This window comes from Notothenia rossii (assembly GCF_949606895.1).
Source record: "Notothenia rossii genome assembly, chromosome: 1".
In the NCBI taxonomy this organism is placed as follows: domain Eukaryota; kingdom Metazoa; phylum Chordata; class Actinopteri; order Perciformes; family Nototheniidae; genus Notothenia; species Notothenia rossii.
Genome location: NC_136912.1, coordinates 31,680,531 through 31,705,652, shown reverse-complemented (window position 1 = coordinate 31,705,652; position 25,122 = coordinate 31,680,531). Strand labels below are relative to the sequence as shown.

At 40.6% G+C, this 25,122-nt stretch overlaps 1 protein-coding gene across 2 annotated transcripts in view; it reads right to left on the bottom strand.

The window, feature by feature from the left end:
* Positions 1 to 2,811: 2,811 nt before the first annotated feature.
* xylt1 (xylosyltransferase I) overlaps positions 2,812 to 25,122 on the bottom strand; it is a 97,914-nt gene continuing 75,603 nt past the window's right edge. Inside the window, exons 8-12 of one of the 2 annotated variants that reach the window (XM_079682775.1) lie at positions 24,363 to 24,628; positions 19,361 to 19,559; positions 14,277 to 14,363; positions 8,917 to 9,250; positions 2,812 to 5,833 (exon numbers count right to left, since the gene is read on the bottom strand). In XM_079682775.1, the coding sequence (XP_079538901.1) occupies positions 5,511 to 5,833; positions 8,917 to 9,250; positions 14,277 to 14,363; positions 19,361 to 19,559; positions 24,363 to 24,628 (1,209 nt within the window). In that variant the 3' untranslated portion in view covers positions 2,812 to 5,510. The remainder of the gene's footprint in view (positions 5,834 to 8,916; positions 9,251 to 14,276; positions 14,364 to 19,360; positions 19,560 to 24,362; positions 24,629 to 25,122) is intronic. The other variant, XM_079682776.1, reaches the window with a different exon arrangement.

The window sequence follows — 25,122 nt, the reverse complement described above, 5'->3', positions numbered from 1 at the left end:
TAAGTGTCCTATAATAATACAAAGTTATTATTAGTACCTTGTGTGTACCTTGTGTGAACCGCCTAGTGGTTAAAGCACGTTATTGAATTATTTGTGTTGAATAATGTTATTTTTGTTGAATAATGTTGTTTGATGAAAAAGATATTAAGAGTACATGCTTTCATAGGGGGAAAGTAGAAGGTCAATGATAGAAATATAAAAAATCAAGAAGATACTGTAAGTGATCTCTACAATAAAACAGTTTAGTGCTGGATGTAGCCTACAAAGATATTAATAGGAGGATGTGCAAAACAGACAAACTAATTAACCATTAAAGAATACTTTAGGTTAAGGTCTTCTTTCAAATAAGAAAAAAGCTTTGGGGGTATCTACAGATAAATATTAAGCCTGACAAAGTACTTAACGTCTAATATATTGCTTTCCTGTAATGGTAACTATGTTGAAGCACTTATTTTAACTGATATTATACACATTAATTATACTCTTATGTATGTAGATAGTATAAGAAATGTGCAGAATATGACAGTTTAATGGTGGAGGTATACACACATATTGATAGATGTCTTGTAATGCACTGTTGAGGAACCTGTGTCCCAAGTTTTTCATTCATTGCATAACTACACCGTAGTTGTGTATATGATAAGTCAATAAACCTTAGAAGTTCTTGAATTCTTGAAAGGGATGTGCAACATAGCAATTATATACAGTTTTTAATTAACTATTAGTAGAGAATAACGAGTAACTAATATACTTTATAGAGATCTGCAGATAAATGTTTAGTCTTCTCAATCACCAACTATCAAATATCTCTCCTGATTGTTGGCACTTGAAAATCACCTTTCCCTGAATTTTACTCAGGTGTAACTAAAGTCTGCTTTAAGGGTTGTTTATATTTCACATCATTAATCAGAATCTACAAAGTAACTAAAATAAATGTAGTGGAGTAAAAATACCAGGTTAACCTTTGAATTGTAGTGGAGTAGAATTACAAAGTAACAATGAGCTGTCATGTGGGTATATATAATGCTGCCCATTATGGATAAAAGCGATTTTCACCCATTTAGTAATTACATGTTTTAAATTTGTACACACCAATTTGTTTCCTATCGCCTAAACCTCCAGGGCTGTAGGCCTACACAGTTTAATACTGTCAACTTCTAATTTTGGGAAAAGCGAAAACGTCTTTTAAAACTACAATTCCCAGTAGAGACGTGCCATAGAGAACATGTTGCGAAACACAATAGCCAGCATGTGTATTTATGGGGGGGCGTTCGAGTCCAGTTTTTAATAGTCTGCCGTGGTTTCGTTCCATTTATAAGAGATTGACGCTCGGCGTAACCTTGGCGCACTGACACTCCAACATCCAATCCCAGAGCTTGAAGATTAATCACAGGGTTTGTCAACGGGACTGTAGTCCCAAACAATAGCTGGGGATTATGGGTGAGAGAGACTAGTGTCTGCAACCTTTCTGTCTTTGCTGGATTATGGAGATGTGGTTTATATGAATGCATTTTCTCAGTGCCTTCACTCGCTGGACACTGTCTACCACGGTGCACTGAGATTCATCACAAACCTCAAAACCTTGACGCACCACTGAAATCTATAGGCTACACTCGTGTTGGATGGTCTTCCCTGACCATGCGTAGACTGAAACATTGGCCTATCCTTATATATAAGGCTATTCTTGGTGCTCTTCCCCCTTATCTAAGGATGTACATAAACAGAAAATGCACTGGATCTTATCGGCTTCGCTCCGAGAACTTTTTCCTTTTAACTGTACCAAAGGTCCGTACTGAACTTGGGAAAAGGGCGTTCAGTTACGCTGCCCCTCAAGCTTGGAACCTGCTTCAAACTGAGCTGAAACTCAGAGAGCTGGTCTCATTAAACACACTCAAAGAAACTTTAACTGACCTTGAAGCAGGCCGCTGTGTCTGTAAGTGCTTTGGCTAAACTTGGTGTATGACTGTGTTGTGATTGTGTGTTTCTTAATTGTCTGTAACTGTAAAACTGTCTGAAACTGTGTTGTTATCATTCTTGGGCCAGGACTCTCTTGAAAAAGAGATTTTTAATCTCAATGAGACCTATCCTGGTTAAATAAAGGGACAAATAAAAAATAATAAATAAAATAAATAAATGTCCAATTTAATTACAAAATATTAATTTATATGTATATTCACATGAAAATCTATACACATAAATGAATCTTTTGTAATTCAATTGGACATTTATTTATTGAATTTTTTATTTTCATGCAAAATAGGTCCATCCAACCAGCCGACACATTTTTCTCACCTTCTTCAGGACAAAGCCTGGACGTGGCAACACTGAGGGCAGGGAGTTTAGAGTAATCTTATTATAGCTTTCTATTTCTCAAAAAAAAAAACCTTGGTAGTGCTAGAAACAATGCCAATGAGAGCTGTAAAACTAAGCCTTAACAATGGGCTGAAAGACCCAAAACACTCCCTAGAGCTGAGGGGAACTGCTGAGTCCCAAGATGATTTGTTTTTGACGCTTTAGGCGACCCGTTTTACATTACACATAGCCATTAAATCGATTATTAATACAAAACTTTGATTGGTAGTGTTGCTTTAATGGAATTTAAATCACATTTTGCTAAGCCTTTCCTCCGTGTAAGGATATTTTGAGACATATAAGGAGTTTAGGACAAGATTCATGTTTAACGAAAAATATTCTGTATTACATGCGTTATTTTACCTGGTTAATTTAACTTGGTCTATATTCACAACAGCAGAGTAATGGTGGAAAGATGCTTCAGCAGGTTTCAAGATTTGAGTCCACATGAGCTTTTTTTCCATATAATTTTATTTCCAAAAAGCAGTCAGAGAAAAGTAAGACAAGCCAGTCAAGAACAACAAAACAAATAAAAACAAAAGCTGATAAAGACATAAGGCCTGATGATATATACATCAGCAGACATCTTTTTGGTGTTGCAGTACCAGTGAACCACTCCACAAACTCATGGTATTCTTCCCATCAGATCAAAAAACAAATAACAAAATAAAAGTTTTTCCTTCTTTTAATGGACAGAGAACGTACTAAAAGTCAGCTAAGGCACACAGAGCCTCCCCGGAAAAGATAACGGGGGGGGGGGGGGAACGTCAGTTCAAAGAAGTTTGTGCAACAGTTGCTCAACAATACATTCCAGCAAGAACAACAACAATCTGGCATGTGATTTTCTCTGAGAGGCAAAAAGGACAAGGTTGTTGTCACAGCTGTCCAAAAAACACTGAAACAGGTTATGTACTTTGATCAATGAACACCATCAATTTACTCTTTGTGCCCAGTTATTAACACTTCAGAAATTCTTAATAATTAATTTTAACCACATCTGTATTTACATGTACAATACCTTTTTTTTTAAAACAATATTTCAATACAAAATACCTATGTACATCTTCATTTGTTAATCATTTTGTTACAAAATAGGACTTCCACATTGACTTACATTTATTTAATTCACCTTTTTCCAAAACTGTCATTGAGCTTACATAATAATATGTATTGTGTGATGTAGTTGTTCTGAACAGGGAGGCATGATAAGTTAAAAGCTGGCAGCAGAAGCCAACCAGTGAAAAAACTAAAACTGTCCTTTTCATCTTAAACCCCATAATGCGTTAAGAGGGAAGGAGTGATAGCATTCGACACATCCGACAAGAGAGGCAAGGTGAACTTGACATTAATGAACAGAAATGTCTCTTAATTAGCCTGTGCAGAAACACTCACTTAGCCCGTGTGGTGGCTAAACAATGTTGACAATCACAGATTGAACTCTAATTGGCTCCAGATGAAACTTATTTCAAAGAAAAACAAACATCTGAGCGCACCTGTTGTTCAGGATGAGTTATAAATTGTTGTCCGGAGATTGTCTCAATGGCAGAACAAGGGTTGATGGATCATGTAGGAATTTATGCATTTTGCAATCAAATACAATATAATATTCACTTGAAATTGTACATTATGGTCACAGCATGAAGATCACCACAATCATTCTGAAACTGACTTGAACCATGAAACACCAAAATGCAAAGTTTCTTCTTTGACTCAGACGCTGTCCAATGTGTGTGAGGTTTGTTCCCCTTGGCTGCTTGGTGAGGTTGTTAGGTATAGTTGACCTCTGACCCCGCAGGTCAGTGTCTTTCTCTTGGCAAACAGCCATGTACGAAACCAAGACAAGGAGATCTATTCAGACAGGACAACACGGACTAACACACAGGTGCGGGCCGTAAAAAGGTACAAGTTTGGGGTTAGGGCCTTTGTAAATAAAGGCGGCTTTCTTTACAAAAAATATTATCATGCTGCCAAGGCAGCGTCGCAGTTATTTAGTCACTGACTAAAAATATCAGTATTAATATAAACTTATAAATAAATAGCGACTCATGGACTCACCCAACCCCCCTTCCTCATTCACACATTTTTTTTGAGACTTGTATAATCTTGTACAACATAAGGTGGAAGAAAGTAAAAAAAGATGAGGATGATCATTTAAGGTCAGCTCGAGTGTTTCAGTTGGAGGCATGTCGGTGAAAAAAACAACCTGTTGGTTTTTAGTAAAACAAACCGAAACTATGTGAATGTGAAGTCTTAAAACGCTATTGTACAAAGAACAAAAATGAAGCTTTTATGAATTTACAACACTAAAACTAACATTAGATTTCTATTATAATCCAAATAGGTTTCATTATTCTGAAAAGGCCTCTTTATTTGCATTCTTCTTTTTCCATATTTTAACGAAATGTTACTGCAGCAGTTCCACATCCTGATCAGCCACTGAACTGAGAGCAGTTGTGCTGCTGTTACTGATCCGTTCTACTGATTTACAAACTGAAGTCATCCAACTATCTCTTGAGTTTTGAATTGATTTGCTTTGAAAATGCTAAAATATTTCTCCATAAATGGGACATTTATAATCTTAAATGGTGCTGCATTTGAGTTGTATCAAAATAATCTTCTCCGACTGTTTGGGTAAATCTCAACACTCAGATGTTGTCTAATTTTGTTTATGTTGACACACACTTAAGGAGGCACATTTAGTTCAGTACTAGGCTTCCTCCTCATGCATGTCTTTTTCTGCAGCAGAGCTTCGTCTGTTGCCAGTGTCACATGACCGCTGTGCCCCGTTCAGGGCTTTAAAAGCTGACTTCATAATTCATTCAGCAGCAAAAATAAATGCTAGAAAATTGCAACGTTTGATCACAGTAAAATTCAGCCATGAGAAGAAAAATAAATACACTGAGAAACTGAAATAGCAAAGCCAGCATAATCCCCTAAAAGGAGAAACCCCGTGGGAGGATCTGAAAATTGTTCCCTTCGCTTTCTGTCCAGACACCCTCGCCAACCCCCGAGAAAATACACTTTTTCCTTTGTTTCCCTCTCCTTCAGAGACAGAGATCACGTTTCCTACCCCCACCTGCAGCGAACCCCTTAAATAAATAAAAATCAACAGTGAATCTCCTGCGCCGCGGCCTCCTGTCCAGCTGGAGGCCTCGCTGCTACCTGATGCGCCCGTCTTCGCGCGCCACTCCCATGTGGGACTTGGGGTCTGGGCTCAGGGAACTCCAGGGGTTCTTAGGGCAGGCCTGCATGACGGGGCAGGCGGTGGGGCCCACGGCGCAGACGTCGGCCGCCTCCCACATCTCGCCCACCAGGCTGTCTGACCAGCGCTCCAGCTCGGGGCCGGTCAGGGCCGCGTTCCTCTTGGCCTGCTCCACGAAGCCCAGGCTGACCGGGATGTTGAGCACCGGGTTGAGGCCATGGAAACTCTGCTCCATGTAGCTGTTCTTAGTGGGCCCGTTGTGGAGCTTCAGAGTATCCTCTGAAGAGACGTGGGAAGGAAGAGAGAAAGAGAACAGAGAAGGAGTTGATCATCAGTGGTCAGACGGAGAGAGGGAGACATGAACGGTAAGATATCAAAGCAAAGAACGTGTGTTGCTTAAGTATTATCTGAACCGGTGTCTTGGTACTGCTAATTTTGTTGGATTAATTCTCACAACTAAGTCTCATTCTTTCATGTGGTATTTCAAGTTACTGTGATGCTGACTGTGTGGAAACGGTCAGACGCGCCCTCATTCTTTCTTCCCATGACAGACAGGAAGACAGAAAAACGTAGACACACTTTCCCCTTTAAAACACTTTCTCCACCCTAAACTCCACTGAGGCTGTAAATTCCTCACTGCTACTCTAACTGGGGCGCTAGCCAGCCTCTCTAACCATGGCTGAGCAGCGCTTTTCATGCACCGGTGACAGAAAAGATGCAGTCAGACATGAGGTGCACCGCCAGGCAGAGAGATGGCCATACCATGCCAGCTAGCTTTGTGGTGGCAGAGTGTGTGACTGTACACTGTGCATTTGTGTGTGTCTGCTTCTGCCAATGCGGGTGGAAGGCCACGTCATAAAGTTTAACTGGCATTGCAGGTAGGAGAGAAACTTGGTGCCAGACATGGCAGTGCAAAGTAGATAACTTTATTCTACTGCTAAAAGTTAGGAAATATTTTCCTGTACAAATATATGTTAATGATTTAATCCTACTTAATGTCAGGTATTTCTTATTATGTACTGGTATTGTAAGACAATAAGGTCTTTACGGTGTTAATAATGAATTCTAAATCATAGCATAATGGGAGCACTTATGGACATAAAACTGACATAATATTTTCCGTTATACAGAACTATCTATTTAACATATGCCAACGTTAGCCACCACAAGCTACTGGTCATACCAAATGGAATGTTCATTAGTATACTGAATGGAATACAGTTAGATTTTGCTGCTTAAAACAGCTGTTCATTTAAATTCAAAGTTACATAATATACATACATATGCTTTACGTTTGCAAACACAGTAGCAATGCTATGATCGATAAAAAAATGTAAAACACTATCAGTTAAACAGTTTAATCACGAATGACTAGATCTCTTATTCTTATAAAAAATGGGTCATATGACCACCTCATTAAATATGATGCATTGTGATATAAGAACTACTGAACAGTACTTGAAATGACATTAATAAGGTGCTGCTACACATAAATGCATCACTAATCCAACTACATATACAGTATAATAATTTCTCATTCGGAAACAAGACATAATGAGTCCTTTTGATCAGAATCAGAATCCCTTTATTCGTCCCACAGAGGGGACATTTGCATTTGTTACAGAAAAGAGCCATGGCAGCTTCAAATTACCCAAGAAGCATGAATAAATTATAAATCTAGCCGGTAACAGTGTTTCTAATATTTACATCAACAAACCAAAAAAGTACAACCTACCAGATAAATGGACTTTATCTGATGCTACTCATCTGATAACTGAGGTACAACACTATATAAGATAACAAACTTTGGAGCGAAACCGTTAAATTAGCATTAGGGTAAATGTGTCTCCACATACGTCAATAGGAAGCAAGAGAAGATTGAACCTAAACAGCCGTAAACCCAGAGATGAATATTTAACTCACACTTTTCCACAAAAGCCCACTGAGACACAGGTTGAAGACAAAGCTGTTACTTTACTTGTTGTTTGTCTCCATCATTAAAACGGCTCAGTAAGATTATTAGACGGAGAAAGGCCCGATTAAGCCAAACCAGCGTCTCTACTCTCAAGTGATTTCAGATCAAAGTGGCTGCTTACGGAGTTAAACAATGCGATGTCCCTTATCCACGCTGCCTGATTGATTTCATTGTTTCATTGTTTTTGGACGGCTAAATGCGCTGTTGTTTAACACTCTTGTTAAGTGTGTATGAGCAGCAGCCGGGTTATTAAAGGTGACTTGATGACAAACAACCGGAGTCTGCAGAGGCCCAGAGGCTTGATTAGAAAGGGCATCAAAGCAAATATAAGGCTGCGCGTGAGTGTGTGTGTGTTTGTCTACAGACACTTAAGAGCGCTTATCGTTGCAAACTATGTGAGTGTCAATTGAAGAAGATACTAAAAACTGTTTTTCTCATGTTTAACATCCAGTATTTGAACTATTGATCTAGATAAAGCAGGTGATTTTTGTGTTTCAAAGCAAAAATAAGCGTTACATGGGTTTATCACAACTACAAGCAGCAGTTGCTTCTACTCTAAAAACGTGACAACAAAAACGCTCACAATGTTTGGTTTGAACACTAAGTCTCATTATGTGACGTGTTCAAAATGCAAGAGGGGGAAGGGGAAAAATGTGTAAGTAACAATACTGCTCTATACAAATGATCCATTACAAGAAAAAGTCCTTTATTTGAAATTGTACCTAAAAGTAAGCAACTGTAATTGCCAAAATGCTGCAAAAGTAACAGTACATATTCTCCATAACAGCCTCTTTCATAGTGAGTTCATATTTAACATTATTTGATTATTATTATTACCTGTGCCTTCCCATTTGAGCTCATTTTACTTTATTTCTAAGTATCTTAAATCATATTATGATCCTAGTATGTTTCACATTGTGATTTTACTTCTTACATTTTCAAAACAGTTTTGTTGATTTAGTTTGAATGTGTGTTTAGTGGCGTGATCATTATTATTTAGAGTCATTGCGTGCATGTTGATTTGAACACGATCCGTGTATCCATCATTTCCTGGTTTCTCTAAACAAGAGCGACCATTGAAATCGTATCATTTTGCCGTTGTTCAGCATCAAAACATTCGTTAGCTAACAATTCCATTATTGTTCTATTATTATAAAGGGAGGTCAGGTACTCTTTAAAACAGCTGGTAGCTATGGGTACTTTTTTACTTAAGTACATTTCAAAGCCCATACTTCTTTATTGTTACTTGAATAAAGAATTGTAGTCACTACTTCTACTTTTACCAGAGTATTTTTAAACACGAGTATCTGTACGTCTACGTGAGTAAAGGATGTGCGTACTTTTGCCATCTCTGCACAGAAGAAGGAATGAACTGAATGAATCTTACCTTGTCGTATGGGCTGGTGCTTGCTGTAGGTCAGCGGGGCGATGAGGAAGCGCATCTCGGCCACGGGGCTCCAGTGGTGCAGGATGCGGACGCTCCACACGCCGGGCCGCAGTGGCAGGTTGAGCGGCGGGCGGTAGTGAGTGAACTCTGCCCCCGCGTCGATCAGGATGTCATAGGTGGCCGCGATGACGTTGGTGGGGTCGATCCACACGACCGTGACCGTGACGTTGGGCCCCTTGCTCCACTTCTGCATGCCCACCGTCTCGTCCATGGGGCCCATCAGGCCGCCGAAGTTTCTGAACATGCGCTCTTTCGCATCCCACTCAGTGCCAATCTGAAAAAGATAAATAAGAGTGACAGAATGAGGTAAGTCGAGAGCGAGATATAAATACATACTCTGGGCATGCATCATCATTTGATTAATAAAGGTCCCCTATTATGCAAAATCCACGTTTCCATGTCTTTTATACTTAAACATGTGTCCCCTCTGTGTAAAGAGATTCTGAAAGTTTCAGGAAAAAAGATTAGCTCACTTTTTGTCCTGATCCATTTATATAAAAACATGTCTGAAAAGGAGCTGATCAGATTTTGGACACTTTATGATGTCATAACGATTGTTTGGCTTGTGTAACCATTAGCCAATCACCAACCAAGGTAACCCCCCCCCACCTTATCACCTGAATTGTGTTGTTTTTAGTCAAATATCTCTCAGAGGGTTCTGGCTCATTATTTTCAAAGTAACAGACAGAGAATCAGCACTTTTTCACGGCTGAAAGAAAGGGGGTTATGGGATGCTGCAATGCACGATCTGTTAGGTATTTCGAGCCTAAAACTTCAGAGACATGTTTTGTATATATAGAGACCTATAATATCTTGATGAAAAACAGTATAATAGGGGACCTTTAAGATAACCAATATCTGCACTGAATTATCGAGGGGATTCATCTCCAGCATGCATTTTCTATCAAACAGACACATACTGCAGCCCAGCCCTCCACAGCTGTTATGTAACGTCATAATGAGCAGAGGCTGACAGCAGAGATTGTTTCTTCCTGCACATTTTGAGTCTATTTGTCTGATTGAGCTGTATTCCCGAGTATATATTTTACAGGGAAAATGAGAGGCAGCCCGAGGACCGCACATGACTAGACCCCGACCACATCCCCTTGGGGGGGGAGGAGATAAAATGCATCCGTGGTTTGCTCTCAGAACACATCTCAGAGATCGAAAGAAAGAAGAAGGGCAATAAGCAGCGGGATCCAGCGTGAGCAGTATTTGTCCTCAACATAAACTGCAGAGGAGACGATTACAATCTGACATCAGTGGGAAAAAAACACTGACATTATATGAAGACAGCGTTTTGACCAAAGAAAAAGGGATGCTCGGAGCAAACTCCCGTAAGAAAGGTCTAAGTGCTGCAACAAAGATAGAGAATGCTGCCTTCTCTGCGACAATTTTGCGGTAAATAAACGGAATATAAAAACGTAACAGATAATACCAAAGTCAAATATATCTCATGTGAATATATGAGACATGCATTGCCTCTGGCTGCAGAATATAGAATTAGCTGCCAGCATGCAGCACACTGGAGGACTGCCAGAGGAACGAGGAGCCAATTTAAGATTATTATGTCCTGTAAACTTACATAATGAACATTTAGCAGACACATGTTTGTTTCATTTAACTTAGATCTATAGGTCATGTATTTTTGAACTTATGATTTGACGATAAAGGACATTGAAGGACTAAAAAAAAAAGACTGTAAAAGGAAGGGGAAACAAATGACGAGAACAGCGTGAATACATGAGTATGGCTAATTGCCTTTAATGTCTCCATTTCGGTAAAAGCTGTAACTGAAGACCTGCGTGTGTTGGATTGCAGAGATTGCAAAACGGTGCTGTATGCACAATGAGACACGTGGAGTGATCGAGATTGATGGGGGAGATGGGGTGATAGAGAGGGAGGCCACACGCACGCACACACGCACGCACGCACGCACGCACGCACGCACGCACGCACGCACGCACGCACGCAGGCAGGCAGGCAGGCAGGCAGGCAGGCAGGCAGGCAGGCAGGCAGGCAGGCAGGCAGGCAGGCAGGCAGGCACGCGCACACACACACACACACACACACACACACACACACACACACACACACACACACACACACACACACACACACACACACACAGAGACAGTGAACGATGTCTGAGGGTGTTGGCAGAAACGTGAGAAGGATGGCGTCTTTAGGAAGCGCTCATCCTTTACAATGGTAGCTGATTAACACCCCTCACCCTTCTGGACGATCAATGGCTGACTGGAACTGACTCTGTACTGCATCCTTCGAGAATTGAGATTGCGATGTCCAGTATAAATAGACACTGAACGCATAAATTAGACTGCGTGGGTCTGTCTTGGTCATCCGTGAAAAGACATCTCGCTTTCATCTCAATTATTGGACTGACCTCTGGCCATTTCTGCCCCATGGACCTTGGATCTTTTCTCTTTAAATTACTGCTCAGGTTTGCTGTCCTCTGCAGCTCACTACTTTATTCAAGCCTGGCACACGCTACATCCACCAATTGATTGGCAGCGCTCTTGTTCGGAGCCCGAGAAAGAAATGAAGATAGTATTGACGGAGGAATCTCACTGTAATCCACTGGGAGAGAGGAGGCAGAAGGCCGACTAAAGTCAGAGTCATGAGAGGGAGATTCTGACAATATGCAAAGGCTGTGGGTAGGAGGGGACCCACGAGACCTGCTTTTGCTTCTTGCCTAGAGTTGATTTGCCAACAAGCGTCGACAAAGTGCATAGTCAATTATGCAAAAATTGGTGGCAGAGCAGTTCCTCTTTTTTAAGGAGGAAGTATTTTTTCACTTTCTGCACTTTATTTTCTTATCTTTTTGGAAAGGTCTTCCTTGGATATGTATTAGTGCAGCTTAAAGTTTAGAGTAAATTGGTTTTCAATATTTCAGTGATTCCTTTCTGTGACTAAGGCATCAATGACTGGGTTAAATTCAACATATATCTGCAGGTAATACGCAAAGGAACCAGTAGAGAGAAATCCATTCCTCCAGTCTGACGGTGGGTCAAACAGGGATTAACTAATGGTCCATTTCAGCCTCCAGCTAGCGATGAACTCCACCCTCAACCTGTCCCTTGTCTGCTCCTACACCATAAGCTTTTGGCTTAAGACCAATACCCAATCAAGCCTTATGACTGCTCACCAAGATGGAGGCTTATGACCTTTTTTTGCTGATAACTGTACTTGGGAGAAAATGCTTTTGTGGAGGTCATGCTGATCTGGCAACCTCATTGTGACCTCTACTTCACGTTTTCCCATCCCGCTGCCGGCCTGTTTACTCACACTGTTTACTCACTTCAACAAATTACTCAGATTTTCCACTCATCACCAGTAATTAATGAATTTCAGCAGATTTAACCCTCCTTTGTCCTCTGCTGTTGACCTAACCACTAAAGGTGAACATTACACATATATAATTGTACTTTTCTCCATATAAGCTTCTTCCTTGATATTGATTACCCATTTTATTCTCTGCTAAATCTCTAACTGATTTAATGGAAAACATAAAAGGCTCCCATCTCATAATCCACCTGTTCCATCTTATTCCTTCTGACCCTGAATACCTTTTCACGACGTCGCCAGCTAGCCGGCGCCAACACCTCCATTAAATGAGATGGGTCAATTTAATCAGGCAGCAGCAAGGACAGTCCCAGTAGTACATCTGGCCCTCCTTAGAACGAAAGGGCATCAAAGCCCCTCGAGGCCCCGTTCAGAGGCTGATTCGTGGCACTTTGTGTCAGGGTAATCAAACACAGGTGCTCAGCAGCAGACCGGAGGACTCCCCGGGGCCACGTTTACGAGAGTAAGGGACTGTAAGACAGCGCTCGCTAATAAAGATGCACCGTGGAGCGATGGATGGAGGAAGGAAGGGTGGAGAATGCCTCAAAACAGAAGCAATAAACCTACAAAAGAGCAGATGGTTAGCTTAGCTTAGCATTAAAACTAAGCTTATAAAAAAAGTCAATATACTACTTTTACTGAATACTGCCTATGCCAACCTCTAGTAAATGCTTAGAAGAAGACATCTGGGAGCTAGGTTTAATGTGTTTACATTATCTAAAAAGAAAATGGAGGACAAAGGCTCAGCTTGAAATATATCGTGTTGAAATAAAACTTGATCTCCGATAATTCAGAACAATTAGGATTTTATTGCATATTTCAAAATGGACTAGCGCAATACCCAAATCGCAGGATGTGCAATATTTATTGTAAGGGGGAAAATATGTCAAAATACCATTCTAAAATAAAGCTTTGACCAGGAGTGCAAATTATATACCACACTCAGCAATACTAACATCAGTAAAAAAGAAAATCACACTTCCTCTTTAATGACCACTCTTAAATGAAAGACATCTTTGAAGCACATAATATAACAGGTTTGAAGCTTAATCCTACAAATTCATAATTTTGGAGGCTGTAGGTGTTTGTATTTTGTTTAATTTCATCATCACGTGTCACTCCCTCTTTTATTAACAGTATTATTAATGGGATGACATTTTTCCTAAAATAGGCTTTAATGATTTATGATAAACCAAGCCATTAAATGCACAGACATTCAGCAGCCCCATATAGCCAGAATGGATTTTTCCAAGCACTTTTTTCTTGACAATATGACTGTTATATTGCCAGGCCAAACAGGGTCAAATCGTCAAAGAGTCAACTACTCTGATGACGTCCACTAGAATAAGCCTTCTGGTATAACAGCTGTAAACCATCAGTCAAAGTCAGTCACTGTAAAAGATTTGTCAAACTAAGAATAATATACCTCTCAATGTCAGGGCTGACTTAAGGTGAAATACTAATTTTAACTGTGGGGGCTGTAAGTGGTCCAACAGTAAATCATGCTGTAAAAAGGCACATAAAGGCAGCTGGGAGGCGGCAGCAGAGGAGTGAAAGGAAAGCCATATCTGTCTTACTTTCTATCTACAGGAGGACAGGCATCGCATTGTTAAGCCAACCATATGGTCTATCTCGCAAACTCCAGCACATAGTGTTCAGTGTTTCCCCTAGGTTTACTGCCTTGGCAGGGTGCTGCTCGGGTACCCCGAAAAAATGTCGGGGCACCCAGATTTTTGTCATTCTCTTGAGCAGAGAGAGGAGCTGTGGATTATTGTTATTGATATCGTACAGTAACAAAGTACATTAAAAAGTAATAAAGTAGTGTTTCACTGTACTTTATTACTTTTATTCAAACTGTATTCCCTTCTTATCATGTAGCCTACACTTCTTCCTTTCATTGATACATTTAAATCACCTGACTACAGCATATAACGTACCTGCTGCAACCCTGTGCTGCTGCTGCTGCTGCTGCTTCTCTCTGCCTCATCCTCTATTGCTGGAGGCAGCTCCACCTCATCTGATCTCTGATATGAAAGCAATCGTGTTATGATCATATTGAGCTATTGGTGTGAGTCTAACATTAAACAAGCAGTCTGCTTGTCATACATTGCTGACGATACATTTTAAGTGGCAATTTGTTGAGTCACTGCCGCTAAATGCCGGTAGCATCAAGCTAGCAAATCCTGCATTAGCCTCACATCAACAAGTGACAGAACATCCAATTATCCTGAGCTAATTTACTGAATAAACCAACTCACATCTCCTGTCTTTTTTTTCACCCAACTCATTAGACTATTCTTCTGCTGGCGTTTGATTGTTGTTTTCTGTCAAATTCAATACTGTAGTTCAAAACCGCGGTACCTGCTCACCATCTGTGAGCTATTTTTAGAATGCGCACGCTACGTTCGTTGTCGCGTTCGCGCGCGTCCACCTGGGCAGGCTGTGTGTGTCCTTCTCCCGTGACGATAACGGCTTGCCAGGGCCGTGGGAAGTAGGGGTGCTGCAGCACCCCCTGGTGGAGGACAGGGGATCTGCACTTCCACAAGATTAAATACAAATATAATACAAAAAAAATGAATTTTCAGTTTTGATGTAACAACATTCATAATTAAGTAAAGATATCACCCTTTTCACCCCGGTTACATTTTCCATTTGCCCTGTACGATGGGCGCTGTAAGTGATGAAAGTAGGGGATGTTGGCTTATCAGGCGCCCGCAGCTCACAGCCAGCGTGAGAGAGAGAGAGAGAGAGAGAGAGAGAGAGATAGATAGAGAGAGGGGGTGCACCGGTACCGGCGGGAATGTTGTTAGCTTCTGCTGCGCTAACGGATATAAGAAGCTGTTTCTACAATAATGTGGAGGGAGAGCTCTCCTGTCAGACTGAGAGGCTCAGTGAGGTAAAGGACTCTGAGTGTTTAGATAGTTCACTTTAGTCTAAGTTATCTCAGTGGGTCTCAAACGTTTTGATCACAATTTATGTAAACAAATATTTCCAAGGCACTCCTTTATAATTATTAGGATAAATAAAAACAGGTTTGAAATCATTCCAATGTATACTATAGGACAGTAAACCAAACATATTGTTTAAAACCGGAGAGATTTAAAAATATGCATAAATAAATAAATGTTAAGTTGTAAAATAACATATAAATGAACCACAAAACAAAACAAGTTAGCCTACATTTATTTGTTATTGGCTATGGTAGGTTATCGGTTATGTTCACATACTTATTTGATTATTAAAATGTAAACCTATCTTTTTCATATGGGTGTTTTAGAGTTGTACCCCCTAGATCAGTCTCTAGTAATTGGGCGCTCAAAGTGCACCAGATTGAAGCATTTTACTTAAAATGTTAAAACAAATCTCCCCCGGGGGGCACCCCCGGACACCCCAAGAGGATGTAAAGTAGGGTGTTCAGACGTCCCCGTTTTCCGGGGACAGTCCCCGTTTGTATGGGCCTGTCCCCGGTTGAAACTGTCCCCGGAAATGTCCCCGTTTTTTAATATATACGTTAAAAACACATAGCAACGAGAAATAAAACGTTTCATGTCAGGAAACACTGGGTAAACAGACTGTGGTCAAGCCAGACCCCACTTCGGAAAACACAGTCAAGCCAGCCCGCACGTTGTATTGCGGTGCGCGAATAGATAGGTAGAGGCCTGTAAAAACTGCCTTCAAAATAAAAGTATTTACTCGGTCAATAACAAATATACCTAAAAAACACACCAAACATATTCATATACTGGAGCTTAAATTAAGAAATATGTACTATATAATGTGATCAATAATAATTTAAAATAAACTACGTATAACTACCACATTATAACTGAGTGAATGTAAAATGTAAGGATACAGTTATGAAGACATATCTGACATTTCCACTGGGTGACTAATTTCAATTGATGTTGACACCATCTCACAACACTCCTAAAATAACATTACTTTCTGAAGCAACATTTAAAATGTATGCTGTTTAAAATCTCAAATTAGATCTATTGTCCATCTATATTTTGATTATTATTTAATGGAAACCGTCCATAATCAAAGAGTCATTCGATGTCAATCAAATACTTATTTCACTTCAGGGTGATAACAAGAGACCCCATCTAGTCACTCAGAGAAAATCAGGACAATCTGATGTAGAGTTTCAAAATAAAAGACCTTTGAAGTCTCATATGAGCTATCATCCCTCTGTTTTTAGATAAGAATTAAACTAAAACTATCCAGTATCAAAGACTTATTTCACTCCAGAGTGATAGCAGGACACCCCATCTAATCACTCAGAGAGAATCAGGACAATCTGATGTAGAGTTTCAAAATAAAAGACCTTTGAAGTCTCATATATGAGCTATCGTCCTTCTGTTTGTATCCAACAGTTACAATGTTCGAATTACATTGAACCAGAATTGTCCCCCTTTTTTCTTCAACAGTGAAGAAAATCGGATATGTTAATGATATATTGACCGCAAAACTCAAATTGTCCCCGGTTTTGATTTTGAAAATCTGGTCACCTTAATGTAAAGTCCACCGCCCAAATAAAACATGTTCATGGAATACTAAATACATTTGAAGCCTTTTTATAAGCTGTCCACCATATCAATCATTTCTCTGTTTGTAGTGTAGTGGTCTTTTGTAGAGGTTTTTCATTGCCAGCTAAAATCTTGCCTAGGGCAGCAAATTGGTCAAAACCGGCCCTGGTGTCATCCCCACAGCACCCCCCATTTGAAACATGTTCCCACGGCTATGCGGCTTGCGGTTAAAAAATTATAATAAACAAATTTGAAACTGGGGGGACACACAAACGGGCAGACAGCAGAGCTGTTGTTCTCCTCCTTTCCTCTGCTCTTGTCTCTGATTGTGAGTGTGTGCATTCGCGTGTGTGTGTGTGTGTGTGTGGGGGGGGGGAGCGGAGGGAGAATGTGAATACGCAAGGCTGTGGACACTGAAACATGCACATTGGATAAATAACATAGGCGTTTAGTTTATTTAATAAAAGAGCACATGTTCAATGTGAAAAGCGACCGTAGATAGATTACTTCAGTTGCAATTTGGTGCTATATATATATATATATATTTATTTTAAATAATACAAAAAAAATTAAAAAAAAAGAAAAAAAACACCTTGAATTTCAGGCAGGGCGCGGGGCTCCGTTGGCAGGGCGCAGTGCCCCGCCAAGACAATGGTAGGGGAAACACTGGTGTTCGTATAATAGCTTGTTTCTGCTTAGTAAATAAAAAAGCGAGTTGCTGCTGCTATGCCGTACTCTCCGTGTTTTTGAATGACACATGGACAAACTGACTGACTGACAGCCATCGCACAGTGCCAGACAATGAAAGCTTTTCTCAGGCTGAGCAACCAGATAAAAGCCACAGCCAACATCACTTCACTGTCACTCACGATTTGTATAGTCTAGACACATACAGGGCTTAGTGAGAGGGACCTTCATGAGGTCAATTTGAAAGTGCTGGAAGAGGTCAAATCAGGTGTAAGTGTGTCTGGTTTTCGAGTGCGGTTCACTTGCAACACCAAACAGTCAGACATTTCTGCCAAAAAATAGGTCTGAAGGTTTCTAAAAGTTCCTTAAAAGTTGGAATGAAACCCCAATATAAACCTATGCCCCTTACATCACCTGGATTCAGTAAGACAAATAACAACCGTTTACTACATGCTTGGATGCGCCAAGCTCTGGGGCTGAGCAGCGAAGCCTATGTGCAAGAGCCAAAAACTGCAGGTCATTAAATGTCCACTTTGGGCCAGGTCCAAATGGCATTCAATCCCCAAAGACCTCCATGCAAAAATAAACATGTTTACAGCCTGGTACAACAAATGTTGTTGGTCCCTGTAGCTAATTTCCCCATTTAACTTTGAGTGGGCTGAATCTTTACACAAGTAATCAATTTAAGCTTTAAATGTATGAGTGATTCTGGCTCTTTGAGTGACAGTTGGGTGCTGCCTTAGTTTGCTAGCCGTAGATGAGAACCCTGCCCGCCACAACTCAACCAACGGTAACCATTCTTTAAATAGATTGGAGTTACTGGGGGCCAACAATAAGATGGTCGTCACTGCCCACCTTGAGTTTCTCCTCACTGGTAAAGTCAGGATACTAGGTGTATTTTTCAAAGAGTGTTGTTATTGGTCGGCGTGGTCAAGGAATTCTGCTCTTTACCTGTAGTGATACAAGGAGCTATAGCCACTTGCTTTGTATCAAGGAAAAAGCATTCTTAAACATTGAAAATGTATGTTCTTTGCTTCAAGATGATATTAGTTTCTGGTATATTCGTGTTTTAAATCACACTATTTCTTCCTGTCAATGCCCCGACATGAACGGTCGCCCTAAAGAATATTTTGTTCTAATGGTTCTGATAAACTCTATACATTTCTCCATCCAGCAATAAAACCAGGGAGATTGTCTTCAGTATCTAGTTGAGCGAAGTGAATCTACCCATAAAGCTGCTTCTGATTAACTGGAGAAGAAGGTCAATTTACATTCACTCAATTTGATTCAGTTTGATTCAGTTAATTTGGTCCCTTTTTAAAAAGGCACTCTGTGTCCGTCTCATCACAGCAGAGCTGCTGTATCCCAAGCAGGCATTGTAGTAAACAGGAGCACAGATTAACATAACAAGACAATCAAGGGAAGCATTGCAGTGTGAAGGTGAGAAGACGTTCTATTAGGAAACAACAAATAAGCAGCACATGGATCGCTCATCCCTATAAACTTGGTTGAATTCAATCAATTTACATTTTACAAGGCCATTACAGGCAACAGTTTAATTGTGTGGGGATGCACTGCTACAGTGTGAGCCTCTGCAAGGTCGCCATAGCAATGAATATAAGGCCACCCTGGCAATGAGCTGTACGTCTCACCTCTAATTACACGCTGCAGAGATGTGTTTTTCCTATGTGGTGCTTACTGTTTTATGATTGCCGACTGATTGCTTCGTGACTCAGGCCAAACAAATGACTTCAATGTAAATTAAAAACAAATGCTATGCCACACTGGAGAATATAAAGACTCACCTCTGCAAGCTGCAACCTGCTGAATGTGCTGCTGGCAGGCGTGGTTAGCCTAAAGTTCTTCTTGGGAGCCACCCAGGTCTCCATGGTCTCCAGTTTGCTCGTTGCCAAGTTGGTGGCGTGGTGCTTCACCAGGTAGCCCTGGAACTGGTCTGCCTGGAAGTAGAGATGCACTGACACCGGATGACCCATGGGGAAGTACCTGGCAGAACAACGAGATAGAGAGCTCCCATTAGTAAACCGGATACCTGCTGACCTACCAGCTGTGCCGCTTTCCAGAGCCAATGGTGTGAGGGACAGAATATCAAGATTCATGTGGATACTGTCTGGAAGGAACCAGCCTTGGACATGCTAATGCATGCTCGCATTGAAGATTAGTGGGGGAGTCAATGCGGTCTGTGATTGTGTGACATTAATTCAATGACCTTTAAAAGAAAACCAATTGGTCAAAGACATGTGTCCACTGTGCTGATAATCCCCATTAAGCATTGCCTTGCCAACACTTAGATAACCAGGGCTTTTTCAAAAACAATTTTAATGCTTGCACAGGGCTATTGTAGTAAATTAAATGTAAGTAATGGACTAGTGAAACATTTATTGAAGCAAAAGTACCTCTAAGTAAGTAAATGACAACCTTCTTCCATGATAATGATTGCTTTACTGTGCGGTGTGTGCTCCAACATGTGCTCTGCTTTTAAAGTGGAAATGATGGTTACAGAAGACATGTGGCAGCAAATTCAGATTAGTCAGAGTTCTGAACACACACACAGACAGACAATCCAACTAAACGCATTATGAGTCTGCGGAAACAAAAGTTGAACTGGGTCAATTCAGTCAGCTGAAGCCGTATGAAGGTCTCGCCCCTGTGATTAGTCAGTTGTTTGTTCGTGTGTTTCTCCGTACGTGGCCCTCAGGGCAGCTAGAAGAGCGACTTCTGGAAAACACAGAAAAAAAGAGGCCAGGGTGGGCATGGATGGGGAACAATCGGCAGCTGCTCTTTGCACATGTCCTGATTCCTTTCACTCATCCTTCGTCTCTTCTGCTTCCTTGAACTTGTCTTTATTCTCTCACACACACACACACACACACACACACACACACACACACACACACACACACACACACACACACACATACACATACACAACACACACACACACACACACACACACACACACACACACACACACACACACACACACACATACACACACACACACACACACACACACACACACACACACACACACACACACACACACACACACACACACACACACACACACACACACACACACACACTCCGCCCCTCCCGGCTCCCCAACACCCCTCATCAGTATTCTACTAAAGGACCAGGAGTCAACCCGTCCCGGTAAATGCTACCCTGACAAGCAGAACAGCAAATATTTACACCCACAGGGATAGCAGAGCTATCCTGCTCCCTTACCCTCTGTCTTTCCCCCCTTTTTCCTCTTCTTTTATATTTTTCCATCTGCCTTTCTCTCTTCTGCTCCTCTCCACTCTTCCCCCTCTTTCATCCTGCCTTTTGTCCTCGGCTCTCGTTCCCCCTGCCCCGTCTTTCCCAAAAGAGATGTGGCTGCCAGTGAGAGAGGCGGTGAGGAGGGGTCTGGGCGTAGCGTGCACAGAAGCTCCATTCAGGCTTTCACTCCACATCTCTCCATTGGAGTCACAGCGGGTTGCTAAAAGGGCCAAATCCCTCACTCTGGCCTTTTCCTTTTATAGTGAAGCTGACCCAGCCGTCTGTTGGTTGCACATCTAAATTGTACATGCATGTCAAATATTCAAGGCATACCGAATGAGGCCTTACTTGAAACCAGGATTCTAATGAGACTTATGTTGAGAGGGAGGAATTATCTGCAGTTAAAACCTTGACTGGTTTTAATAATCTTACCTGAGAAGTAAACATTCCATATCAATAAAACACAAGTAAGGCCACAGGTGACTTGTTTGGTCATTCCACACATACATGGTGCGTTTAATTCTTATAATGCCAATAAACCAGAGTTTGGTTCCATTAAAAGAAAATCCTGAGAGGCTATTTTTAATTTTATTTCTCCTTTTTGTCCAACTTGATCTGTGAAGCTCACATTTTCTATTTGCGATTTCATGATATTCATAAACATCCTAATCTAGTATAATACACTTATCTAGCTCTCAAATAATTCAGATTAATGGGGTTTTATTCATGGCCTTAAGTGATTTATTAATAAAATGTTTTAATTAATTCAGGAACACAGCATACACCGTGCAGGACTGGTGGTTTTGACACTGTGTGTTCACTTTTGACATACAGGTCAAATGTACGTTAGATATTACATGGGTATGATATATTGGGTTAACCCCATTTTAGCCTAGTTTATTATCATTACATTCAAGTCAAATAGCATTTAAAAAATACGTTATTGTGTCTGACATTATTTACAACAATCGCAAAGTCTTATTTTGACCTATATCTCAAGTTAAAAGTCTGCTGCCTTATCCAGATGTCCTTGCTTATTTTGTAAAACAGAGTCACAATATAAATGCATTACTCAAATTGAGAAGAGGTAAAACTTCAGGTTGAAAAGATTTGTTTTAGTCTTTGAAAAGAATCCTGATGGTTGCGGATTAACATTGGGAAAAAAAACATTATATAATCCTGCTGGGCTTTTAGATATTTCAGAAAGGTGGGCACATACCACCTAAATCATTGTTTTTATTGTGAACCGGCATTCCCATCTGTGTTTAATTAGCTGCATCCCAAATAAATTGCAATGAAAAGACGTGGACTCAATTATGTGAAAAACAACAGTAAAACTGCTTTGCGAGCTTTCAGACACCTCGTAGAATTCATCCTGACTTGCACGAGTAGTTAAGACGCAAAAGGCTAAAAGGAAATCTTTATCCCGAAAACTGACAATTGTATCACTTTCTCCCCCTTTATTATGTTTAATTCTAAAAGTGAAGGTGTTTTTAATCTCCTATGACACAACCGTGAACAAAGGATCTGACATTTAAGAAGATATTGATGTTATAAAGTGAATGGGGGTTGCAGTTACGACAGCAAATCTATCAACACAAGCGGGTACACACTGCAGTATAATCCAAGTCTTGTGTATCCAGTGTCATTCACTCTTTCCCAAATACATGCATTTTCACTAAAAACATTATTGCTTTAAACACTTGCACATCCTCAGTTTCTCGCTTGCGCAGAACTGCTCCTTCTCGTCCTTTAATATAGTTTGGCTTCAGTTAAACGAGGCTTGCATTTATTTCAATTATTCAAGATTTGTTTGTTTGGTTGTGTAATTGATATGATAATTATGCAGTATAGTGTATATATATATATATATATATATATATATATATATATATAATTGAATACAGCAATAACAAATGCAGATGTGTCACCTTATGTGTGAGTTACACATCTGCATGCATTTGTTAACTGGATCCCTCATGGGTTGACAGAGACATTTATCTACACCTAAGAACAACTCCATTTAAGGCTAGATCACTGATTTCCTTAAGGATAGTGAAAACCGGAGTTTGTGTGTAAGCAGTTCATAGTCATATGCATACACATTTACACAAACAGCATCACTCTTGAGTTGCTTTCCTAAACGCTCACACACATACACAACCTATACATTATACACAGACATTTACATTAGTTATCTCTACTTCCTGCCTTTTGACTTTTGGCCTCTCAGTTTTTTCAAAGTGCTTTAACGTGTAAATGTTAGAAGTTAGCTTGCTTGCCTTGAGGGCATCTGTTTTTCTCACAGGCCCATTTCCTGGCAATGACGGAGATTTCCCTCCCTCTGTTAAAGATGCAAAGACACACACATACAGACGTGCATGTATGTAACCAAGTTGTCCTGGGATTGCTCTTGCTCTCTCTTATGTATGAGTAGAAACAGCTGTAGCCGATAAATGGCTTTGAGGCTTGACAGATGGAAACATGCTTCCTTTCTCTGCTCGGCTTTCGCCGCAGGACTTTACAGAACATCCACAATGCAGCGGTGCTCTAAATGGTTCTCTCCTTACGAGGAGAGAACCATTTCAGTTTATAAGAGGCGATCGCTGCTGCGTTTCCTCCTTCAGTAGATTTACTCTTTAACATTGTCATTCTGCACTCCAAGATGCCATCAGTCAGTTTACCTGAAGAGTTTTGAAACCTTCCTCATTACAATAAACAGAATTTACAGCAGACCCAACCTCAGTGCATCTCCATGTATTGTTAAAACGACTTTGTGCCTTCATGCTGTGTTCCGTATATCTCCCGTTCTCCTGCCTGATGCAGGAAAAGAAGTAATGTTTTCGTTTAAAGATGTCATTAAGATGAACATAAAGATGTCCTCTTAACGTTTGCCGCAACTGTAGGTGTCATTTTTGTTGTTTTATCCCTTGTTTCAAGGCAAGGTGCCTTTTTATGAGACACACAGCTTTCCGTCACATAAATTAGCAGTTTACACCTCTGCTCTCTGTTCTGAAACAGAATATGTAGTTTGTCACTGTTTTTTAATCACTTTGTTTCATCGCTTTGCAAATAAAACGACAGCAGCGCTAAACTAACATGCTCCTACGACAGATGCTGCTGAGAACATACTGTATGCTGTTAAAAACCCTCACTGAAGAAGCATGCATGTTCCATTTGGCAATTAAATATGAAAGCATAGTGTGGTTCTCCCCTTTCGCTTCAACCACACTGGAATTCATACATATCCACTAATAATAAACACGCCTGAAGGGACAGCTTGTAATGCTATGACCATGTTACAAAATAAATAGCATTACCGTGAGTTCCGAGCTGCTTATTGGAGCTATTCATTGTTATCCTATTTTCAATGACATGTGACACAAAAGGTTTTGATATGTTGTGGTTTCTTATGCAAACATGGGTGTGGCTGCCTTTTGAAGTGCACCTGTGGATGTTGTTGCAGGTGCGTCATGATGTTCTAATCTGAGGGAGTATTTGCATATGTGTGTTTACGAGACTAACCTGCAGCTGTGATCCTTTGGGTTCCCCTGCAGAGAGGCGGCCGCTCGGGCCAGACCCAGCCTCGAGAAAGAGTGGAAGTACGTGAGCTGCGTGTCCGAGAGGCTAGCCACACCATCGGGCTCGTCGTAAACGTTCTCCCAGTAGGAGTTCAGGCCCTGCGTCCCCTGGGGGAAGGGTCCGTACAGGTAGGAGTCCAATTGGTTCACTATCTCCTGGTTCACGCTGGCCTCAAACTTCCTGGCAAAGAAGGTGGGCCGCACCGTTTGCTGCAGAGGGAGGAAAGAGATAAAGAAGAGGAAATAAAAAGGGGGGATTAGGAAATGTTGGTGTGTCAGAACGGCAGGGGGACAAATATGATGCGTGAGCAGAGGGATGAAAGAGAAGGTAGCAGGTGAAGGAAGTAAAGGCTTTCCGGATGGATTTGTGATTTAATATTACACACATTAAATCATAATTACTCAATTCAACTGTATGTATTAACATAGCAACTTTCCTAAAACAGGCAGCCAAAGTGCATTACATAACAACAATAATAACCATCAATAAATACAATTTAGCAAGTCTTCAAATTACAACTAAAAAGTTACAAATCAACAAATAAATGAAAACAGATTTTAATTTTTTTAAAACAGGAGGTATAAAAAATGGTTTTGATCAGGCTATATATGGTAAGGTTACTCCAAAAACACATAGAGAACTTGCCTTTCTAATATCCAGAGGCACTGAGTTTTACATTTTAAGTGAATAAAAACAGGAAGCA